This window comes from Sminthopsis crassicaudata, chromosome 4, assembly GCF_048593235.1.
Source record: "Sminthopsis crassicaudata isolate SCR6 chromosome 4, ASM4859323v1, whole genome shotgun sequence".
In the NCBI taxonomy this organism is placed as follows: Eukaryota; Metazoa; Chordata; class Mammalia; order Dasyuromorphia; family Dasyuridae; genus Sminthopsis; species Sminthopsis crassicaudata.
In genome coordinates, this window is record NC_133620.1 from 160,205,854 (window position 1) to 160,230,691 (window position 24,838).

The 24,838-nt window shown below is 32.9% G+C and overlaps 1 protein-coding gene across 1 annotated transcript in view; it reads right to left on the reverse strand.

Moving 5' to 3' along the window:
- The window catches only part of PEX7 (peroxisomal biogenesis factor 7), an 80,701-nt gene extending 56,075 nt beyond the window's left edge, over positions 1-24,626 (reverse strand). The window contains exons 1-5 of the mRNA XM_074309738.1: positions 24,384-24,626; positions 20,808-20,865; positions 19,975-20,125; positions 12,351-12,428; positions 11,093-11,201 (exon numbers count right to left, since the gene is read on the reverse strand). Coding sequence (XP_074165839.1) covers positions 11,093-11,201; positions 12,351-12,428; positions 19,975-20,125; positions 20,808-20,865; positions 24,384-24,513 — 526 coding nt within the window. The 5' untranslated portion in view covers positions 24,514-24,626. The remainder of the gene's footprint in view (positions 1-11,092; positions 11,202-12,350; positions 12,429-19,974; positions 20,126-20,807; positions 20,866-24,383) is intronic.
- Positions 24,627-24,838: the final 212 nt, after the last annotated feature.

Genomic DNA, 24,838 nt, shown 5'->3' on the forward strand with positions numbered 1-24,838 from the left:
AGATAGTGCCAGAACTTTATTCTCTTTTGGAATGGGTTAAAAAGGGAAACAACATATAAATCTAGAAAGGCATAAAAGTCTTCTAAATTCAAAAAGAAATTTAAAAGGTAAGAGGATAAAGTAGGAAGGGGGTAGATTAAAGAACAGAAAGACAAGATAGCGGGTAGAAATAAAGCAGAGGAGTGAGGAAGGATAATGAGGAAAAATAGGAAGGAGAAAAAACACAAATACTTATTATGGCTTAGAATATGAATAGGATGAATTTACCCATAAAATAGAAACTGATAGCATATTCAAAATTTCAGTTCAACAATATGTTGCTTTCAAGAAATGCTATAAAATTATAGAAACACACAAAGATAAAATAAAAGACAGGAGTAGAATTTATTATATAAAAAAGCAATGATAGCTAAAATAAGCTAAAATAGATTTAATCAAAAAAGAAAAATGGGAAAGTATATTATGTATTAGCAATATTATTTTTGGCCATTTAAAATGACAGTAGAAGATACCTGAGAGATTACCTAGCAAAACAGACACAGAAACTCTGTGAATATAAACATAAATTTTTTTTTTATAAAAATAAAATCATATCTAAATAACTGAAGTAATATTTATCATTCATGGGTAATATGTATTCATGGACCAATATGTAATGTGCTCTTGTCTCCAGAAACTGCCGATCGCTCTCTGGAAGGAGATCTGTCTGCTGTATCAACTGCCACCAACTCTGACCTCGTGTAGAGACTCTTTCTTTCCCTCTAGAGAGCCACCTCAAGTCTGGCCCAGGCAAGACTATCTTTCGAGTGCCGCCCTCTTTTATCCTCCCAGAGAATGGGCGTGGGATAATGCAAGGATAAAGCCAATATAATGAAAAATGAGAATTTTACCTAATTTATTTAATGCCATCCCAATTCAATTATTAAAAAATTATCTTACCAAATTAGAAAAAAAAAAAAAAAAACAAAGTTCATATGGAAGAACAGAAGGTCAGAGACTTCAAAGAAACCAGGGGGAAAAGACATAAAGGAAACAAACTCAGTTGCATCAGACCTTAAACCATATTATAAGATGAAAGAAATGTTTAAGTATAAAACATAATTTTACTTACTTTCAATTGAAATTTTCCTGTATAAATAAAATCTATGCAGCCAAGAATAAAAGGAACACAGAAAACTGGAGAAAATTTTTCATTGACAGGAAGTGATTAGGTTGGAATACTGCTGTGGTGTAGGAAATGATGAGCTGGTTGATAACTGGTTCCTTATGAAGGAAGATGCTATCCACCTTCAGAAAAACAGATGACAAGTAGAAGTAAGCACAATATGGTCTTATATATATGTAAATTTATGTATATGTGTATAAATGTATAAATGTTTATAGATGTCTGTCTATATATGTATATCTATATATGTAAAAATTTCCATGCTTAATTGTAGCCCTCTTTAGGATAGGGATGAAGAAAGTTGAGAAGGAGGTGGGGCCAAGAGGGGGAAAAAATAAAAATAAGAAGTGTTAGGTTCTTACTAAGTGCTAAATTGGTACTTAACAATTCTCTAGTTCACACCTCTGGTTCCAGCCTTTAAGGGGAGTTTACTTCTGAGGAGGAGTTTACATACGAAAAGGAGTTTACACAACCTTTAAAAGGAGCAAGTTCATTGGTTGAAGTAATTTTCCCATAAGCCCTTGAGTTCTCACACACTCCTTCTCTGGGAGGATAAAAGAAACATCATTTGGGCCTGGAGTAGGAGTCTACTCTAGAGTTGGGATGGCTCTCTACAGGAAGAAGAGTCTGGCCTGGAGATTGAGTTGAGACAGCAGATCCCCTCTCAGAGAGCGATCAGCAGTTTTCTGGAGACAACAGGACCTTACATTTTGGCGTCCACAATGTGGGGCAAGGACTTTTGCTTATCCTGACAAAGACTTATTCTGATCCCTTCAGAGGAGCTAACCCGGACCTTCACAAAGAAGTATATAATAGAGAACAAAAGAAAACCTACAAGGAGGTAAAGAAAAGCTGGGAAACCGTGAAAACAATATATAGTATTTATTATATAGGTTTTCTTGAAACAGACTGTTTCATATTGAATCCTCTCATGTTCCACTTTGTACAACGTGTTTTTTTTCTCATTTTGTATTTAAAATAAATAATAGGGGCATCTAGGTGGTGTGGATAAAGCACCAGCCCTGAAGTCAGGAGGACCTGAGTTCAAATTTGGCCTCAGACACTTAACACTTCCTGGCTGTGTGACCTTGGGCACATTGCCTAAACAATAAGTAAATGAATGAATGAATGAATGAATGAATAAACGAACAAATAAATAAATAAATGAAATAATAAAGTTTATCTAAAAAAATGAAAAAGTAATGAGTTTCATATCACTGGAAGTAGTCAAGCATAATCTAGATAACTACTTGTGTATAAAAATATAATTGGGACTAGGACAAGGAACTTGTAATTACTTATCTATAGAGAAAATTCACCTAATTAGAAAAACCTTCTAGCAACAAAGTCCTGAGGTAGTTTAAAAAAACAAACGAACAAACAACAACAACAAAAAAAAAACCATGACAAGTAGGGAGTATGGCCCAGCAGTTTACCAAGAGAACTGGACCCAAGAATGAGAGATAATTCATTCTGGGATCCATAGGAAGCAAAGAAATTTTGTAGTAATCTGCATAGAGTACAAAATGTTTATCTTTTTGCTGCTGGAAGTGCTACATATATAAATAGGCAAAGAAATGTGAAAGGATTAAATCACCTTAATAACTTTCTGCTTATCAGAGTAAAGGAAGTGTTCCTTGAAAGAACAGGTTTAAGACAAATGAAAGGAAAAACAACAATCTCCTTAGGCAAAAGAGAATTCTGTCCAATTCAAGATGTTAAACAGTAGAGGAATACAACAGTGAGTCACTGAACACTTGGAGCTAACTAATGAGTATAAAACTTTTCCAGTAGTTGAGGAAGGTAGAAACTCTAAGAGGAAATTTTTTTGTAGGACAAAGAATGATATGGTGTCACAGGTGGCACCAGAAATGATGTAATTACATCAGAGGAAACTGAGATAATTGCTTCCTGGGGGGTAAAGAAGCAACAATTTATCAAACTGAAATTAACAATAGAAGGATAAGCTATGCTGATAAATTACTCCTCCAGGCTGGGATAGAGAAAGATAGACTTCAGACTAAGGCCTCCAGATATCATTTCTCAGGTCCTTTGAAAAATTCATCCACTCAGCTTTAGAACTCAAGCCCTTTGAGTTGAGCTGTCCTGATTAGTGAAGGCAAACTCATCTAAGCAACTCCAGCTAGCCAGCCCCAGAGCAGAACATATTTTCAATTCCATATCTTTCAATTATCCACTCAGATAATTTTGCCATCTACCCTGCCATTATATGTTTAAGCAAAAATTGAGGAAATAATGGATAACCAGTGAAGGCCACAGAAGCAGAGCTTTTATCATCACTACCAAATGAATAGAGAAGCTTCAAAAGATAAATGAAGAATAAAAAAGTCAATACCCACTCAAAGGAGGAATCTGAGAAAGGATTTAGATTTCTGGACCACACCTTAAATCAGAATGGATGGTTTTCTAACTAATGCTACAGTATAAATAGTAAGAGCTGGTGTAAAAAAAAAAATTACCTGAAAATTGTAAGAAATTGCAGCTCTTAGAGGAATGATGGCTAAGGAGGGATATTTTGGTTGGAGAGGTTATATAGGTATGGTAATCAATTAAACCATGATTTGATTAAACCAAAAATGGGAAGGAGAGAGAAATAATGTACACATAATAGCAGGGAGGCTGGTCAGAAGATGTCAGAGGAATAAAGTCAAGCATGGCTAGAGGACCTGGTCTATTATAAGGGCCAAATATAAGGCACTCACCAATAAGGACTCCAGGGAACAAGGGTAGATCTTTTGAATTGAAAGGTTAAGTTTGCCATGGCCTAGTCTCATACTGGAAACAACACAACAGTTAAAAAGATGACAGGAAATAAATATAACTGAATCAACCAGCCTGATATACTGGGCTACTAATATGGCACTCACTAATAAGGATTTCTGGGTCTGAGGGCAGAAAACCTGAATTCAAATTTTACTTAGTAGTTGTATGGTCATAGGCAGGTTGCATTCAAGTTGCTGATCAGAATGACAGAGACTATTTCTGTTGGAGTCCAGCTTTTAGCTTTTAGATTAGTGTTACAAATTACTAGCTACCTTCATCACATTCCTTCTAGGGTCTTTCTGTATCCCCTTAATTGTCAATACCAAGATGCTTATTAGCACAGAATTGTAAGTAGCATAGTTGTGATGCTCATCAAATCATGGGATTGTAAATAGTTATGATATTTATCAATACAGAGCAGAAATTATCATACTAATGTATTTACCTCAAAGATGTCTGATTCATTGTTTAGTTAAATGCCTTGTTCCTGTGGCATGCATTTTCCATCAAGATTATCCTGAATTTACAATGTATGTCTTTACGATTGTTAGAGAGATGGTGATATAGTTTGAATAGTTTGTCCTAACAGAGAGTAGGTCTCAAGTAATACTTGGACTGGACTCTTGCTTTTTATGGACTTATTCAATAATTCACACCTATGATTTCCCTATATGGAAATATGTAGAAGGTCTCCAAAATATTGTTCCCCCAAGGAGATTTTTTAAAAATCACAAACAAAAATTTTATTGAATTGAGTAAGGTATTGTACTACTGGAGGAAATACTCATATAAGTGGCCTTAAAGTACTATAAAAGTCATTATAAATGTTAGGTTGTACATCACTTTGGGCTATAAAATATATAAAATAATACACAAACCCAAGCCTTGCTCCCTCAGAGCCTGCAAACAAAACAGATCAGTAAAACTCAATCAAGCAAAAACAATTCAGTTGAGCAGTTTTTAATTTTCCCACTATGTATTACAGGAAAATAGCCCTAAGTCTCACTAATGTGCAATAGGACTTCTTTGCCATCTCTTATTCCCCCACCCTTGACCTGGGATTACAAATGACTTGTCTAGGGTCACACAGCTAGTAAGTGTCTCAGGCTAATTTGAATTCAGCTTCTCCTGACACCACAGCCTTCCAGTACTACCTAATTTCCCTTGTATAACTGGAGGTCACATTCCTTAAATACTTCAAAGAAAAAAAATACCAAATTATCTAATTTGGCAATTTGGTTTTATTAAATTACCAAGTGTGTTCCGTTTTCCTAACTAGTCAAATAGTGGATAGAATCCCACTCTTAATCCCATTCTCATCCCAAATTAGCAATTCAGACTATTCCTCTTCTTTCTTTATCCTCAAATCTTAAAAAGGATAAAAAAAAGTATATGTGTTTTAAAAAGATGGTTTTTCAGATCTCTTTTAACTCTTACTTCAATCAAAACTTCTCTGTCACTGGTTTTAGTGAAAGAATTGCAAAAAGAAGGAACAGAAAAAGAGAAAAGGGAGAGATACTTTCAAGAAAAAAAGCTTTAGATTCTACTAAATAATATAATATTTGGTAACCACCATGAAAAATGTCATTACTTCAAGGTAATAATTACATAAATAAAATGCCTAATAAGTTTTTAAATATCATATGGCCAGTGATGTGATTTTTGTGACACTCTAAATCAGTTTCAAATGAAAATAAAAATAAAAAAGACCAAAATCAATTAATTATAGGCCCAATTTTTGATTATCATCAAACAACCTCTTTTTTCTTTAATTTTAGAGCATTAAAGTCAGTGTTTTCATAACAAGTAAGTCCCATCAGAGTAATGTCATTAAGGGTCTTTTCTATTATTACTAAACAACAAAGAATTCTATTCAGTAAAAGAATAATTTTCTTAAGCAGAATTTATTTATAATATACAGGGGATCTAAACAGCCATTTTTTGACATCATATTAGAAACTTCCAACATGCAAGTCATTAAATTCTGTCGAGATTCTGTTCTTCAGTCACAGCCACATGTTTTATTTTCTAAATCCAATGTCAATATTACATATACGATGCTATGCAAAAGATACATGAGAATAGACAAGATGCATAAGAATCAACTCAAATAAAAGCTTTCAGTACACATGATTCTGAGCTGACACTTAACCATTGAGACATTACAATTTTCTATCAAATTATTTAAAACTCAATCACTACTAGGATAGGAATCTGAATCTATGACAAATGAAGAAATCACTATTTTCATTTACAAAACAAGACTGTAATCTAAGAAAACCATCAAATAGCTAAGACAAATTGTATTTATTTCTCAACAATGCCTAGGGTTGACCATCCTATAGTAGACTTAAAGTTAATAAGGACCTTGGATTTCACGTAAACCAAATCTTTAATTTTACAGATAATGAAACTGAAAAAGAGAGTTGTATTACCAAACCTAAATATAAGCCCTAAATCTATTTAATTATGAAAATTGCATGATTAATTCCTGTTTTACTCTAAATTGAAAGATATTTAATATAATCTTTATGATGGCTTTATGAAAAGACAAAAATGCATTGTAGGCTCCTAAAATCATTCATTTGAGTTAGTGGCTTTAGAACTAATGGCCAGTTCCTTATTAATAAGATCATTTAATACATCCTGTTGGTGTTATTGGGACATTTTGCTGGATACTGAAGATAACTATGCCTCTGTGGAAAACAGGACTGATAAAGTAATGTTTGGAGATAGAATTAAATTGTGTAATTCCAAGAAACATTCATCAATTAACATATGTAAGAATTGCCCAAGAATAATACCAAAACTGATTTGTTCATTGACATTTTAATAATTGGAGAAGATTCAGGGAAGCTAGTGGAGTTGGTCAGAAAATTACAAGCTTTCCAGATTTTCCAGACAAACAAGACAAATTAGCACCTCAGGATGAACATACAGTAGGGTGGAACAGTGGTCTTCCTGGAACAATAGGAAAAGATACAAAAAAAAAAAAAAAAAAAAAAATACCAGGATAGAGTATAAATGAGTCCAGGTTAGTCCTACTGAAAAAGCAGGAGGAAAGTCATAGTCGGGGCTAGCTGGATTGGGAAGTAGCCTAGACCCCAGCCACATGAATTTTCACCTCTCAGTTAGGTGACTGTAAATTAGAGAAGACTGAGGGAACCTCTGCTGTTAAGGGACCCCAAGGCCAGATGTGTTGCTGAGAAGTCTGAGTGGGAAGGAACCAGCACCCACTTAGTGAAGAAGCAGTGATCTGAAAATGCTATTGGCTATGAGCATTTATAGGAGAACAAAGTTGGTTTTGGTTCCAGGCCTTCAAACCAGAGGCATGTGCACACACACACCCCAGGACTAGAAGTCATTACACCAACATCCTATGGAAATAAAGAAGACTAGGGTTCATCTTCAGAGGAGAATATTGAAGCAAAAAAGCCTCTCTTATACCAAAAAGGAAGTTCAAATTGTCACCTGTCCAAAAAGAATTCAAAGAATTAAAAAAACAACAACAAAAACAAAAACAAAAAACCCTCTTTAACAATCAAATTAGTCAGGAGGACCTGAGTTCAAATCTGAACTCAGACACAACACTTCCTAGCTTTGTGACCTTGGGCAAGTCACTTAATCCCAATTGCCAGACCCCCCCAAAAAAATGAAATTAGAGAGATTGAGGGGAGAGAAAGGGAGGGAAGACCAATTCAAGAAAAACAGGATTATGAAAAGAAAGTCAACCAACTTGAAGAGGAGATTCAGAATCTGAAGAAAATGACTTCTTGAAAACTAGAATTGGGCAAGGGGAAACCAACAAAGTTATAAGAGATAAAGAAATTTTATATATATATATATATATATATATATATATATATATATATATATATATATATATATATATATATATATATATACACACACACATACATATATACATATATGTATATATATATATATATATATGTACATACACACACACATATATATATATATATATATAAAAAGGAGAGAATGTGAAACATCTCATAAAAAAAACTGATCTGGAGAACAGATAAAGACAAAAAATAATAAGTGGACTCCCTGAAAGCTTACAATCAAAAAGAATCTTGATATAATAATATAAAAAATAATCAAAGAAAACTATATTGAAGTATTAGAACAAAGGGGGAAAATAGAAATAGGAAAACATCCAACAAGCACCATCTGTAAGAGATCCTACTAGGAAAATCTACAGGAACATAATAGCCAAAGTTCAAAAAACCTAGGTCAAGGAGAAAATATTATGAGTAATGGAGAAAAAAAAAAAATTTCAAATACAGCAGAGCCACAATTAGAATCACACAAGACCTAACAATAGCTACATTAAAAGACTACAGATTTTGTAATATATATATATATATATATATATACATATATATATATATATATATATACATATATATATATATATATATATATATATATATATATATATATATATATATATATTTCAAAGAGCTAAAAAGAGTCATCAAAGAGAAAAAGAACTAGGGTTGAGACTGAAAATATTCCCAGCAAAGTTAAGTATAATCTTGAATTTTTAAAAAATTATTAAATGAATTGCCAGTTTTTCAGGGTTTTTTTCCATTGACTTTTACGATCTTTCACAATCTGGCCCCAACCAGTCTTAATACACATTACTATTCTTCTTCATGAACTCTATGGCCCAGCCACACACACACACACACACACACACACTGGCCTTGCTATGTCTCAAAAATGATATTCCATCTCCCATATTTATGTTATTGCATAGACGGCTTTCCATTCTTAGAACTTACCACCTCCTCATCTCTGCCTTTTACAATCCTTAGTTTCCTTCAGAATTCATGTTAAACATCTGTTTCTATAAGGACCCCTTTCCTGATCCCTCTAACTGTGAGTACCTCACCCCTACAAAATACTTAAATGCTTACACATTGAATACCCTAACAGAATAAAAGTCATTGAGGGCAAGGATTATTTCACTATTTTTTGTTTGTATAATGTTTGACAATTAATTGATGGTCCTAAAAGCAATGAAACAAGGTGACACAGTATAAGCAACTTATCTTTTTTAAAAAATAATATTGCTCATTTCCATGATGGGAAGACATTTCTTAAAGTGTTTCCCTATAATAGTTAAAACTTAAAAAAAAATCACTGATTAATGATACTGGATTTTAAGAAGCAAAATTAGTTAAATTTCAATATTTGTCTGTCTATATTTCCCCTGTAGTTCTCCACGTCTGAATGGCTCCTACCTGCATCTAGAAATTATGGGCCATTTATTCCTTTTGTCACTGATGAAAAAAAAGAAATCCAATAATGAAATAGAAGAGATTTTGTGCAATAAAAAAAGTAAAAGCAATCAAAACTGTCAAGCCAAAGTTATCTAGAAGCCAAGAGCACTAAGATTCTTGCTATCTTAATGAAATACTGATTTAATAATATGATAGCTCTTATTTTTCTACAGCTCAAGTACAGATGCTGACATTAGATAAAAGGATGGAGCAGTACTAATCAGCCACTAATTGGATGAGAAAATCTTAAATACTTGATACCCACAATAAGAATGATAGATATAAAAAGATCACCCTGAAGTAATTGTTACTTGAAAATATTTCACATTCATAAACAAGGCTCATTTTAAAAAGCTTAAGTTAAAGGTTTTTTTTAAAAGTTCTACAAGAATCTTATGAGCTTAGCTATTCTGATTGTATGTGACCACTTAAAATGTTTTAAATCAAAAACTTCCAAAATGGAATACAAAAGCATTGTTGCCATGAAATCAATAAAGATGAAAATTACAGTAGAAACTATTATTTTTACCAAAACAAAATAAGCAAATCTGAACTTTTTATTTGTAACACTGCATAAATACTAATTTTATCTTCACCTGTATAAAGAATAATATAATCTGACAGACAGAGCTAAAGAGACCTAAGTTTTAAGATAACTCCACCTCTAGCTATATGACTAAGTTATTCATTCTTTACTTCAACTCTATATCTGTAATACAGAAATAACCAATAACCAATAATAGTCAATCTATTTAACACATTTCAAAGGAAAACTAGAGAATATATATAAAAGTGCTTATTTTTTAAAAGAAGGGTTTTATTATCTGGAAAAGTATATTCCTAAATGTAACATCTACAAAATAAGGTAGTTGAACAATAGCACTCTAATAATTACCATTACCATCCCAAGATATGTTTTAGTCCCAAATCCTGCAATTCAATAAATTATTTAGGCCAGCATTTCTCAATCCAAAAGATATGCAGTAAAATATCTAAAACCTCAGCATAGCAACTGGACTTTGAACTGAGATGGAAAAGTAGTAGGGAGAGTCAAAGTTTTAAGTCAAATATATTTATATATGTATTCAAATATATATAAAATATAAAGTTTTAAGAGTGTTCAAAGTTTTAAGAAGTAAAAGTTTGGGGCAGCAGTAAAAAATTGTCTTTTACCTGACAAATAATTGGAATTTGTTTAGTCCCATATCTTAGAAGAAAGAAAGTTGGACTTGGAATCCTGAAGGCTGAATTTTGAGTTACTCTCTGCCACCTGGCCATTGTCTGACATTGGACAAGATGCTTAACTTTTCCAAAACTCAGGGTTTTTTTGTTTTTTTTTTAATGAAATAGAGATTATGGCAATATTTACAATACCAAGTTCACAGGGCTACTCTCAGAAAAATACTTTCTAAATGTAAAAGTGTAATGGTAACTGTTTTTATAAACCATTTGGATATATCCAAAAAAACCTATAATCACAAACAAGAACAAAAGAAACAAGGTAAAAGAATAGTCATTAAGTCTGTAGTAACCAAAAGAATAAAGAAAATAGTAACAGAAGCAGGGATGAGGTCAGATAACCAAGTTGACTAAAATCAATAACTGAGCAAGATTGTCAAAAGAAAAATAAGCCTCAGGGAACAGTAACTACTGGCAATGCACTAGAACAGAATCAACAATATAAAGATCCAAACAGAAGCTCCCAATGATGACAAACCTTTGTAAATCTGTTTTCTCCCTGATGACAAGATACAGAATGCCATCTACTGGAGAAAACAAGACAAGCCATTCACCACAATGATGACTTTTGATCAAGTATCAATATATTTACCTGACGTTGATGCAAAACAACCAGGGATGTGGGGTGACCAGATTGTACTGTAAATGACACCTTCATGGCCTTTAAAAGTACATAGTGACTTTCCAACTGCTGGATCCCACTAAAAATAAAGAAGTAAATGAGTATCTGAATGATATAATTAAATAAAGAATTTCACTTAACAATGTATGTGTATGTCTGTGTGTATATAATTATACACACATATAGAAAATTCAAAATCTTTTAACTCTTAATAAAAAAGTAGTTATTTGACCCCCTTCCTAAAGCATTTATACAGCACTTTAAGAACTTAAATATTACCTCACTGAATCTTTATGACAATCATAGGAGATAGGTGCTATTATTATACTGATTTTACAGATAAGAAAACTGAAACAGGTAGTATTTAAGTGACTTGCCCCATTATAAAGAACCCAAAAAGCAATATTTAATAATGGAATATTAAGAGATGAGGCAGTTAGGTAGCACAGTGATAGAGCACTAGGCTTGAATTCAAATTTGACTTCAGCAATTTATTAGCTGTGTGATCCTGGACAAATAAGTCACTTAACTTCTACCTGTCTCAGTTTCCTCTGCTATAAAATTAGAGTAAAAATAGTACCTATTTTTCAACATTGTTGCAACAAGCAAATGATAATACCTTCAAAAAAATTTATAAATTTTAAAGTTTACAAAAATTTATAAGTAAATAAATACTAGTACTAGTATGAAGATGTCAAACCCCACAGAACTAATCTGGCCAGAATGGGGGAGTGGAGGGCAAAATACACTTTCATCCTTCACTTGCAGACTTAGGAGATTATGGGTATAGAATTCCACATGTTCTGTCACACTTGGCTGACATAGCTAGTTTTGCTGATCTGGTTTTTCTTTTCCATTCTCTTTTTTCTTTTATTCTTTGTTACAAGTGATGAGTTTTTGGGGGGAAAATAGAAAGAGATACATCTAGAAATGAAGATGATGTAAAAACAAAAACTATCAATGAAATTTATTTTTTTAAATAATCTACTTTAAAAGAAATTATATAGTATAAGAAAAACAAAACAAAACAAACAAACCTGGAGAAACACATTTGGGAAAAAAGAAAAGAGTTGGGTGACAAATTTGTGAACTCCATGCAGATGGAGACTATGTCTTATTTAAAAAGTGTATTTTCCATGCTCCTGGATCAGACCTTTGTACACAACAGATATACAATAAATGTATATTGAATGAAAATAATCTATTTGTTCTGTATGTTTTAACTTACCAGTTTGGCTGTTTGATCCCAAGAGCCAGACACAACAAGCTGCTCACCTCTGGTTTGGCTCCAGTCAACACTATAAACCTAAAAATATTTTTAAAGTTTCAATATACTATCACAATATTTTAATGGCATTAAGTTACAGGAAACATCTTTTTTAGGATAGAAATAAAGATATCTTAGAAATTGCATATTGAAATCTAAAGAACAGAAAGTCATATGATCATTTAATCTATTGTACCTAAACCATCAAATGAGAATCTACTTTAAAATATTTCTACAATATATTCTAAAATCTCCTTTACACTTACACTTTTTTAAACCTACAATTACACTTTTTTTAAACCTACCAATATATCACTGTTTGCAGCACCCCAAAGAAATGTCAAGGCAGATTAGAAAGTTAGTCATTTCAAAAACCATGCTTAGTCTATGTTTATCAGATGGTATTAAAATTAAATTAATATCCATATCTGGCCTTTCTTAGAGGATACTTATAGGAATGGTTATGAGCTTTCCAATCTCATGGTAAACAGCTTAGTTATCCTGCACAGTTTTTCTCATCTATTTCTTACTGCTTTTAGTCATCTGGTCAGTTAATATGAAAGAAAAAAAAACAACACTAGAAATATCATTTTTTACTACTGATTGTATAGATCAATACTATGTGCTGAATTTGAAAAACCATTTAAGTACCTATAAACATATGCAAATGTCACCTAGGCACACTTATTGAATTTAATAAAGATACAAGTAAATATAATTAATCAATAGGTCATTTTGGGTTTACATATGCTAGTATGATTTCTGTTATGATTTATATTATTAAGGTTCTGGTTATAATAAATGCAAATATGACAACCTATCTCCAAAGCATCTATGTCTAAGACACTTAAATACTTAATACAACTATACTTACAAGGTAGAGAAAACTACACTGTTGCAGCTTTCTTTTTAAACTCTGATAAAATTAGTATGTATTACAATTTTTAAAATAGTTTTGTTCTTTCAAGAAAAAAAAAAAAAAAAAGAGCACAGTAAACATAGACCAAAACTAACTACAAGACAGATATGCTGGTGAGATGAAAGAAAATATTTCTTGAAAAACAAGGAAACAAATGACTGTCAAATCAATCACTACTTGAGTACCTAATATTTGCAAGGTGTAGCCTCACTGATACAGACTACTGAACCAGAAGAGATTAGGAAGCAAATCTGGCAAAACCTTCTGGTGATGAGTTTGCAAAAAGAAAAAGAAAATACTACTATTAGTACTGTTAATGTTTAGTGTCAAGAATAGTAGCTATGGGAACTATAAGTAAGTATTATATTGATTATCTCAAATATAAACCAAATAAAATAATGACTTAAAATGAAAAACAAATAAAAAGGAAGAAGCATTACATTGAAAATAAAAAATAAATAAAACTATGGAGGTTCAAATCCTAGCCTTTTTATATGTATGACCTTGGGAAAGTCACTTTAATCTCTCTGGGTCAAAGTCCCTCACCTATAGAATAAAGGAGTTAGACTAGATGATCTCTATGAAGTACCTTCCCGCTCTAGATCTAGGATCCCATACCTTGGTTAGGTGCTATGAAAGATGAAAAAGTATAGGGCAATTCCTGTGTTTAAAAAGATCAGATTCTATTCAGCGAGACATAAATGTGAAAAGAAAATTAACAATAAAAGGTAATACACACTAAGTGCTAAATGAACAGTACAAACAAGAAATGCTACAGAAGTACAGTACTACAGTACAAAGAAAGAATAGCTTACTTTGGACTAGGATGGTCATCTGCATGGTAAAGGTGAGATATGTATGACCTTGACCTTAAAAGAAAAGGAATCAATAAACAGAGGACCACAGACTTAAAACATGAAGAGGCTTTAGAAGCCATCAAGTCTTTCCTCATTTTACAGATGAGGAAAAGGGAATTCGTAAAGGATCCATATCTTGTCTAAGAGCACAAGCTAATTAGTGTCTGAAGTGGCATCTGCACTGGTAACAGAACTTTCCTTATTGGAAATTTTCTATACCAATGATATCATACAGACAAAAGATACATATGCATATACATATATATATATGTATGTACGTATGTTATATTCCTATGTATGAATACATATACTACAAAAAGAAAGAAAAAAAAAAAAAGAAGTAACTTCATTTATGGCCCTGATATCTCAATGTTTTGTTTTGTTTTCTCAAATGCTTTAGTTATTGATTATTGTACCAATCTCAAATTTAATTCAGTGAATTCGAAGATTTCAGATAAGAATTACAAGTCCATAAATGGTTTATCAGAAAAGTCTTCAGGTGAATGAGAGTTACTCCATAATTTAATGTCTTATGGAACTAAAGATGTTTTTCACACTTCAGTGTCATCTAGTATTTTATGAAGTAAAATAATTGAAATAAGCTCATAAAAACATTTAGGATTTATTTTCAAAATCCTTTCAAAGAACAAATAAATCGATGATTTGTATCTCTTACTATTGTGTTTGGCATATGGAATTAGAAAAACTCTGAAAAGTGTTTTAATTTAGTGTATTGTAATTGAAATTGGCAAACCTTAAAAAGATTCAAAATGAACTCTGATAATTAGCTGTAATAATAAAATTTGTGCTTACAAGCTATACTTATGAAAAAGCTCTTTCATACAACAACACCAATTACTAGATTAAGTTCAGTGATTTAGTTTTGTATATGAATCAATACATCTCTTTTTTTCACTATTTAAAACCATTTTTGAAGATGTGAGTTCATTGGAAAATGATTAACATTTTTTCTATCTGATCACTTCTATGTACCTTCATCTAGGACTTCTTATCAGTGAATTCCAGCTACTACTACTATCAAACTACTACTTCTTGAAGAAACCAACTGATGTCTATTTTCTTTGAGACCTTATTCTATACTAAAAAAACAGTAGAAATTCCCCTAGCATATCATAAGGCAACTGGTATTGTGGTGCATACAGCACCAGGCCTGGAGTCAGAAAAAACTGAATTAAGAATTTACCCTTAGACATTCTCTTGAGTTACAAGTCACTTAACCCCTGTTTGTCTATTCCCTCATCTATAAAATGGGACTAAAAATAGCATCTGTCTCTCATGGTTATTGGTTGGGTTTTTTTTTTTTAATTATATTTTTATTTTCACAGGATTATTGTTGAGGAATAAATTAGATACTATTTGTAAAAGTATAAGTGCATGGTGCCTGGCATATTGTAGCTGCTATATAAATGCTTCTTCCTTTCCTTTCCCCTTTCAAATCATGAGATTTGAAATCAACACCTTAACATCTAATTTTATACCAAATAAGATTTAAAAAAAAAAGAAAATCTACAAACCACAAAATGGTATGAATGTCTATTCATATGCAAAATACACTACAAAATAGTATGACATTTAAAGATTTGGGAGATCTAAGTTTGTGTCACTAAATTAGATTTTCTTTTTACATTTCTTATGAAAATATAAATAAGCAATAACTATATGAAAGAAATAGACTCATTTTCGTATAAAAATTTTGTACAAGAGCAGAGAATTCAAACTATTTTAATAAGAAATTGCCTTAAATATCATCTTCATGATGAAATTTAAAACTGGTTAACCATATTCATTTCTTAACGAGTATCTTGCTTTGGGTGGTAAAGGATAATCAAAAGCCAAATGTAAATCCTCTAACTAGAGTTTAACTTAAGTCAACTACAGATTTCTCAATATTCTAGGGAAAGAGACAAGCTCTTTTTAAAACAACCTAAACATATAAACAATTTAATAAGGAAAAATGTTGATTCTTCTTTATTGTCCTAAAACTTTCAGGACAATCTCAACTTCAGCTTATGAATTTCATGTAAAATTCAACAAGATGAAGAGAAACAATGAGTTGTCATCTTTTCATGGGGCCAAAAATCTAGCACAATATAAAGGCTGTCTATTCTCCCTGTCTGGAACAAGTGTTCTTTTAATAACCCTATAAGGTAGATACTATAATTATATTAGCAGAATTAGCTGGACAGTAGTGTGAAAAATAGGTTAGGAAGACCAGAGGCAAGAAAGACAAAACAGGCTATTAATTACCATACTATTAATTACCACTGGTTGTCCCTCATACCTAAGGCTCTCTTACTTGTCTTAGCTTCTCTCAGATTTCAGCTAAAGCCTTTTCCAGAAATCTTTAATAGTACCTTTTCCTCTGAAACTATCTCCAAGACTAGTCCCCAAGCTAAGGCAGGAAATCCAAATTCAGCTGGCTAACATGTTTAAGTGTTTACTACCTGCCTGATATTGTGCTAAGTAAGCAGTAGAGAAAGCAAAAAAGGTAAAAATAGTCTCTACATTCTAACATAGTAGACAACATATAAATAGCTTATTTTTATAGAATAAATTGAAGAAAATGAAGTCTCTAGGAACTAGGGATAAGGAGTATAGGGAAGAAGGAGGCTGAGAGAGACTTCTTACAAAAAAAAATGTATTTAAGTTTTGTGCTGAAGTATGACAGGAATTTTAAAAGACAGAGATGAGAAAGAAGTATATTCTAGACATGAGGGAGTAATAGTACAAAAGCATTACAACAGGAGATAAGCAAGAAACAAGAAAGACAGTTGGCACTAGACAAATCTAGGGTAATATAACAAGATTCTAAGAATATGGTCAGTTCACATCTAAATCCAAGTTATACTTTGTGAAAAGCATTCTGAGTTAATTCAAATAAAAAGAATTTTATACTTTTTTTCTATCTTTCCTAAACCTTCAACTACTAAAATCTAATAGTGTGCAAATCAAGAAAATTCTCTCTAATGCCTTGCTCTGCTTTGTCAAGTTTAATTAAACAACAAACTAGAAATTAAATAAATTATGATAACTAATGAGATTGAGCATAGATAAGTCCTAAGTAAAATTTATGTCATTAAAAAATTTACAAGTTTAAAAAACAAGAACTCTAAAAGAGATGGGCTTTGTATAAAAAGAAAAGCAATTTTAGTATAAGAAAATACAGAGTTGTTCCAAATGATAACAGATGTTTTATTTTTGTTGTTTTTAAGATTAGGTCTCCCTCACTAGCCCAGGTTAGAGGTGTAGACTGACTACTTTTGGAACTGATCTTCATGGAAATAATCCAATACATTTCCAATGTGGGCCAGCTTGACCTTCTGGATGCCACCTGCCAAAGTCCAATCCCAGGAGCTCACCATATTAATGCTGTACTGTAATACTATAGCTAAAAAAAAATCTATTAGGTCTAAGAGTTCAAATCACACAATTCTATAAATTACAGCATATGTTACACAAAGTCACAGAAAGGGTACTTATCTAAACTAGGACTAAATAACAAATATTTAAGAAGCAATATATGTGAATATTAAAACATTTATTGAAATTAGCAAAATAGGGGCAGCTAGGTGGCGCAGTGGATAGAGCATCAGCCTTGAATTCAGAAGGACCCAAGTTCAAATCTGGTCTCAAACACTTAACACTTCCTAGCTGTGAGACCCTGGGCAAGTCACTTAACCCCAGCCTCAGGGGAAAAAAAAGAAATTAGCAAAATAGATTGAAAAAGACAACTGATACTCATTTCATTCTTCTTAGATGTTCCTTCAATTGGACTAATTCTACTTTACTTTTGAGTATCACACATGTTTTTTGTCTTAGAGCAATCAACTGAAGAATCACTTACAAGCATATATTACAGTGTTTGGTGTAGTGCTAGGTACAAAATAATTTTGGTAAAATATATGAAGTTCATCAAAGAAAGAGCATTATACAGATAAATTTATGTCTTTTTAACAATCTGAGTTTATAATTTTATCTATGATAGAAATTGCCCATGAGGAAACTCTTTCCATTGATGCATACGATAATAATATGAATTGTAGAAGCAATTTGCATAAATTTGCCTAGGAAATTGATTTGCTGACAGTTATGAAGTCAATATGGGTTTTGGTTTTGAATACATGTCTTTCTCACTTTGACCTCCCTAAATTCACCTTATTTAAGTTATGTAAAATAAACATATAAAACTCCTTAAAAATATAAAGTTTAACAAAAAAAAACAAAAAAACAAAAAAACAAAAAAAAAAACAAAGTTTGACTACCCATTTTTACATCAAATATTTGAATTTCTACATATAAGCTTTAGTCCTACCCAAACAAACAATGCATTAACTCTCAGATTAAAAACAAATAGGAAACATATATATTTTTACATTCTATTGATTCTGTTTTCTGACTACTTAGCTGGACACAAATGCAGAAAAATAGAAAAAGTAATGGACATATGCATCACAAAAGAAGCTATCAGATCCTTTGGATATTTTGGTTGGTTTTGTTGAACTACTTTGGTTTCCTATTACTTTTCTCGTTCATTGCTACTCAATATGGTTCTCTGGGGAGAGGGAAAGGATATATTTGGACAAGAATATGACAGCACAGTACCTGACAAAAAGGAGACACTTAATAAATATTTATTCTGCTACATATAAAAGCAAAAGATATCAATAAAATGCTTTCAAAAGGGTTTCAGAGTGGCAAATTCTTTAAAATTCAATATTTTGAGAGATTTTTATGAATTGATGAGTCTCAGCATTCATGACAATAAGGAATTTTTTTAAGTTCTATTTTTAAACTGTACCATATAAAAGAGAAATTTAGAAATGAAAATTGCTACACAGCTCAGTTTTATGTAATGGTCTTAAGAAGGACAACTAATTTTCAAAATACTCAAGTTAAGTCAGTAAGAACAAAGAAAAAGAAAATTTTTAGAAACAGTATGGAGAAGCCCATAGATCTTAACTTATTAAATCCCCATAGATCTTTACTTATTAACCCCCTAAAGAAAATCATTACATGATGCTCAAAAACCATCATGGTCCATGAAGATAATAAGAAAAAAAATGTAACAGGACAATTTGTGCTTTTCTTTGGGATGTTCAAACTATGCAAAATGAGCATATGTACATAGTAGCAATATTCTTTTGAATTTCTGTATCTCACCTACCTATCCATCTTCTTACTTTTTTCAAAATAGTAAGCAGTTCATTTGTCAATCTCTGAATTACAAAGACTGGAAATTCTGCCTTAGAAACACAAGAATGCCTCCTAAAGATGACAGGGAGTACCCACAGGTTACTATTTGCCTTTCAATGCCTTTTTCAGAAATTACCCTGATAAACTGAAAATTAAAACAACTCAGAGGTACCATTTCACTCCTATTAGATTGGCTAATATGACAGTAAAAGAAAATGATAAATGTTGGAGAGGATGTAAGAAAACTGGGACATGAACTATTGGTGGATTTGTAAACTGATCCTTTATGGGAAATAATTTAAAACTATACCTAAAAAAGCAATAAATTATGTATACCCTTTGATCCAGCAAAGTATTAGATCCTATATCCCAAAGAAACTTTTTTAAAGGGTGAAAGGATCTATTTTTACAAAAATATTTATAACAGCTTTCTTTGTGGAGGCAAGAATTATAAATTGAAGAAATAATATTGCCCTTTGAGAATATTTTCTATATTCAAAGATCTCATACAAGGACAAATGACTTAACTGAAAAGTATCTTGTCCAAAATCTAAATCACAAAAACAAGATGAGCCCAGGCAAAGGTCCTTCTTACCTCCTGTGTGTGTTCTTTAAACACCTGCAAAGGGCCTTTAGCTTCAGCAGTATCCCACAGTTGCAAAGACCCATCTCCACTGCAGGTGATAAGTACATGTTCATTGTTTTCACTCCATGTCACATCAAACAAGCCATCATTCCAGTCAAAACTACAACAAAGAAACCAAGACAATCATTTTTTAATAACAACAAAAGATACTGAAATATTATCTTCCGAATTCTACAACGAATTCTTTCTGGGACATAGGAGTAGCAAATAATTAATAATACTCACTCAGGCCCATCATTTTAATTCCCCACCAAATTTATTTTAAAAAGTGACAAGTATTTATTAGCTGATTCAGTGTTTTTCTCTTCTCTATCCTTGCCTTTCCTGACTGAAGTATTTTTTGTTAGTGAAAAAGTCTCTAAAGAAAAAGAAGTAAAAATATCGAAAGGAACTTACAAACTAGATAACTGATTCCCAAATAAACAAGAGTTCATAAAACTGAAAACAATGGAGAAGGATTATTGCATATTCTATTAAAAATTTCTTATATGTGACTTTAAAACATTATAAATAAATGATTGCTAAGACTAATTTTAAAAGAAGCATGGCATATCAAAATTCAAAAGCAAAAAACAAGTTATACATCATGCAACTTTGTGAAATATCTTCTGAATATTGCCAAATTAAAAAACTATTTTATTAAACAAATACATTCAAAACAAATCTAATTTTGACTATGGGAAAGCACTCAAACTGTATTCAACTGACAGTAATAAGAAAGTTAAATTTATTCATAAATAAGAAAATTAAATTTATTAATTTAATACCTATATCGCTGTTACCTTTTAAAGTGTCTGATCCCAGCTTCATTTTGTTCTAGTACAATGAGTGTTCCACAGCCTAAAAAGGTAGAAAAAAGAGATAAAATTATGTTTAATATTAACATTACAGACAGCCTACTGTAGTTATACTATGAAACTACCAAGTTTAACAAGGTTGAATGTACTGAAGTACAATTCATTTTTTTAGTCTTTACTACTTCTTCTTTGGAATCATTATTCAATCAAAATCTGCCTTTTAAAAAATGTTCTAGCTAGGGAAAGTTTTTTAATTTTTTCATTTAGCTACTGGTACAGTATATAATAAGCACATAAAAGCTTCATATGACTTTAGTTATCTTTAAAATATGAGAGTTTTCTATGTGTTTAATTGTAAAGGGCTGAAACTCTGAATAGGTACACTGGAATCAGATAACTGAGCACTTAAGGCTAATTACTTATTAGACAATAACTCTATATGCTAACGCATATGCTTAGAAAAATGGCCCTCCTCACTATTGTGCTGGCTCCATCTTTTGGTGTATACAAATAATCGCAGAAGGATTAGAGGATGTAGTGAGATAAGCCAGAGTCACTTGGAGGAGAAAGAGGAGAGCTTATGACAGTTTTGTCCATCCCCTTCACTTTTCGCCCTAAAGACCAAGGACTTTTGCTTATCCTGACTCTAGTTGTTCTTGAGGCCTCCATGGACTTTACGTTTACTAGTGCTCTCAATTAACAAAAAAAATTTTCTTCTGTTCCCCCCAAATATTATGATAACTATGATAGCTAAGCAAAACAAAGTCCTAAATTTGTCAAGTCCAAAAAACATATCTCAGCCTGAAACTATTCCTTTTCTGTAAAATATAAGGTTTTCAAAAGAAGTTTCATCCTATTAAATGGCTGACCAAATTGTGAGCTTCTTAAGGACAGGGGCTATCTTTTGCATCTTTTTGTATCTCTAGGATTTAGCACAGTGTCTAACAATGAGTGCATAATAAATGTTAAAAAGTGAATATAACAGTGATTCTATGCCAGACCAAATTAGTTATACATTTGCTAATAGTAATTATTATAATTTTGAAAATAATAAATCAATAATTAATAAAAGAAAAAATAATAAAGAAAGTAACAAAGTAAAAAAAAAAAATAAAGTTTCCTCTTAATTTCAAGATGTACAACATTCTTTTTTTCAAAGAACTTCTATTGAAGGAAAAAAGCATTCTACAATACCAGAAGCTGGTATACTGGCTTATTTCGTAGTTCTGATCTAAGCCAGCAAGTTCACTGTGTTAAAACATATTGCCAATAAGACTGAAGTCAGAAACAAACTTCTTGAAGACAAGGGTAGTTTCAATTTTGTCTTCATATCCCCAGTGCCTCGATTGAGTATTTTGCACAAAGTGAACTTTTGGTGCTCAGGAGAGTGATTATTTGTTCTCCTATGGCCACAAAATAGAATTCCCAAACAATTAGCCTACAAATCTGTGAAGCTGGCCCCAAGTAGAAAAAAAGCAAAAGAACAGAAAGACTTTTGCAAATCCATCACCACTTCTGATAAAACAAAAACATACACCAGTTTTGGGTGGGTCAGTACAATCATATCTATGCAAGAGAAATAGTATTTCATTCTAAATAATTTCTGGAAAACAGATTTGATCACTAGGAAAGATCAGTTTTCTTGGCTCAACCTAAATAGTAGTAGACAAATGACTACTAAATAGTTGGGGGTTTTTTGGTTTGTTTTTCTCATCAAAAGAAGCTTTGCTTCTGCAACCATCAAGAATATTAGGGAGTAGAGAAGAGTTTTCTGGAAAGTTTAAAAAAAAATAAAATAATTGCCCCCAAGCTCAGGTAAGATAGAAAGAAGGAAAAAAAAAATGTTTTATTTGTATGGAAGCTAGGTGCAAAATCTGAGTTAAAATTTAATCTCAGATACTTATTAACTGTGTGATCCTGGGCAAGTCACTTAATGTATCTTTCTCTTTCTCCTCTTCTATAGAGCAGGAATAATAATAACACCCATCTACCAGGATTCTTTTTTCAGGACCAAATATGATAATAATTTAAAAACTAAGGAATTCCCTACCCCAGTTTGGCACACAGGGCTATATAAAGTGAGCTATTATTATGACTTACATACATTTTTATATACATTATTTAAATTTGAAACTTTGTCTGAAGCTGACATAGCAGACTATATGCCCCTTTTATCCAGAGGGATGAAGGTGGCTTGCTCAAATTTTCAACTTAGGGAAAGAGCCAACGTGAAAGTCAGCACTTGAATTCAAATTATTAAGTATCTACCATATCTAAGGCAGATTCCAAGTGCAAGATTTAAGTAGTTAAATTCTAATGGGGGAGAGAGAATGTGGATCTATAGGAGTTTCACACAAGTAACCATAATTCAAAATAAAATATGAGCATATTAAAAAAAAAAAAAACAAAAAACAAACCACAAAGCACTTTGAGAATTCAAAGAGACAAAAAGCACTCCAGATTGGAGGGAAGAACATTCACTGAAAGCTCAGAGCCAAAGAATCTAGACTCAAGAGTACAGTCAAGTGTGAAACTTCAGGAGGGCTGAGTTTGCTAGAGGGATGGGAAATAAGGAAGAGATTCTAAGAAGAGGCTAAATTTATTGCAAAAAGGATTGCATTTTGTTCACTAAGAAGCAGCTGCTTATCAAAATTAAAACTGGATTAGAGTGGATTACATTAGAAATAGTTTAGAGGGGGCAGCTAGGTGGCACAGTAGAGCACCAGCCCTGAAGTTCAAATCTGACCATTTACCATTTCCTAACTGTGTGACCCTGGGCAAGTCACTTACCCCCAATTGCCTCAGGGAAAAAAAAGGGCAGCTAGGTGGCGCAGTGGATAGAGCACCAGCCTTGAATTCAAGAGGACCCAAGTTCAAATCTGTTCTCAGATACTTAACACTTCCTACTTGTGTGACCCTGGGCAAGTCGCTTAACCCCACTCAGGAAAAAAAAAAAAAAAAGAAAAGAAATAGACTAGAGGCAGATACGGTAGATAAATACTGCCGTGTATCTGTTCAGACTGGGGGAGAGAAGGCAAACTAGGATAGCGACAGTAGGAAAGAAAAGAATGAATGAATGGGAAATTATTCTAGAGTGAGAATTTAAGGAAGCGGTGATTAATGAGAGAGAGGAAATGAGGGAGGGGATAAGATAAAATCCCAAAAGTTAAGGCATTTAAGATCACAGTGCAATTAACTTTAAATTGACACGTCAGATCTAGGGATAAGTAGATGGGGGAGGGGTAAATGAACTTCCTTTTTGTCTCGATAGTACTAATTATTCGTATTTAAATAAACAAGTTTAACGTACTGTCTTCACAACAATAGTACAGGCAGTACAAGAATTATCCCCATTTTACAGGTGAAGAAATTGAAGCTCCAAGAGATCAAGTCAGCAGGGTCACACAGCTAGGTTTAGGGATAGAAAACCCCCTCCGACTCCAGCCCCAAGAAGTGCACAAAGACAGCACGCAGAGGGATCCCCAAGCGAGCCACCCAAACCCCGCCGCCATCGGTCCCTCGAGCGCCCCTCAGCGGACACGGGGAGGGGCGGGGCCTCACCCGCAATCCCGTAGTACTGGGAGGCGGCGCATGCCAGGCGCCCCGGAAGGTAGGGGGAAAACTCCACGGCGTAACCATGGCGACCCGGGGTCCGCAGCGTCTGCGCGCCCCTGCCGTGCGCTGCAATCATCCCCTACCCAGCCACCCTCCCGCACCCCGCCCCCTTGCCTCCCTCCCCCTTTCCCGAGGCAGCCGCGGTGGCGCCCGCTCCAGTTCCGGGAGAGAGGCGGAAACGGTCCCGGTTGTCAGGACCTAGTGGGAGAGATTCTGGGAGGGCGGAAATGAGTGTGTTTCTGGACTTGAAATCTAGGCTCGGATTGGTCCGGAGAGAACAGAGTACGGAAGCCTCTGGTGACCATATTAGCCGGAGGCAGCGAACTCTGCTCTTCAGTCTCCAAGTTGTCCTTAAAGGAGCCGTGTATTTATTTGTGAGAGCAGTTTGGGATTCTTGTAAT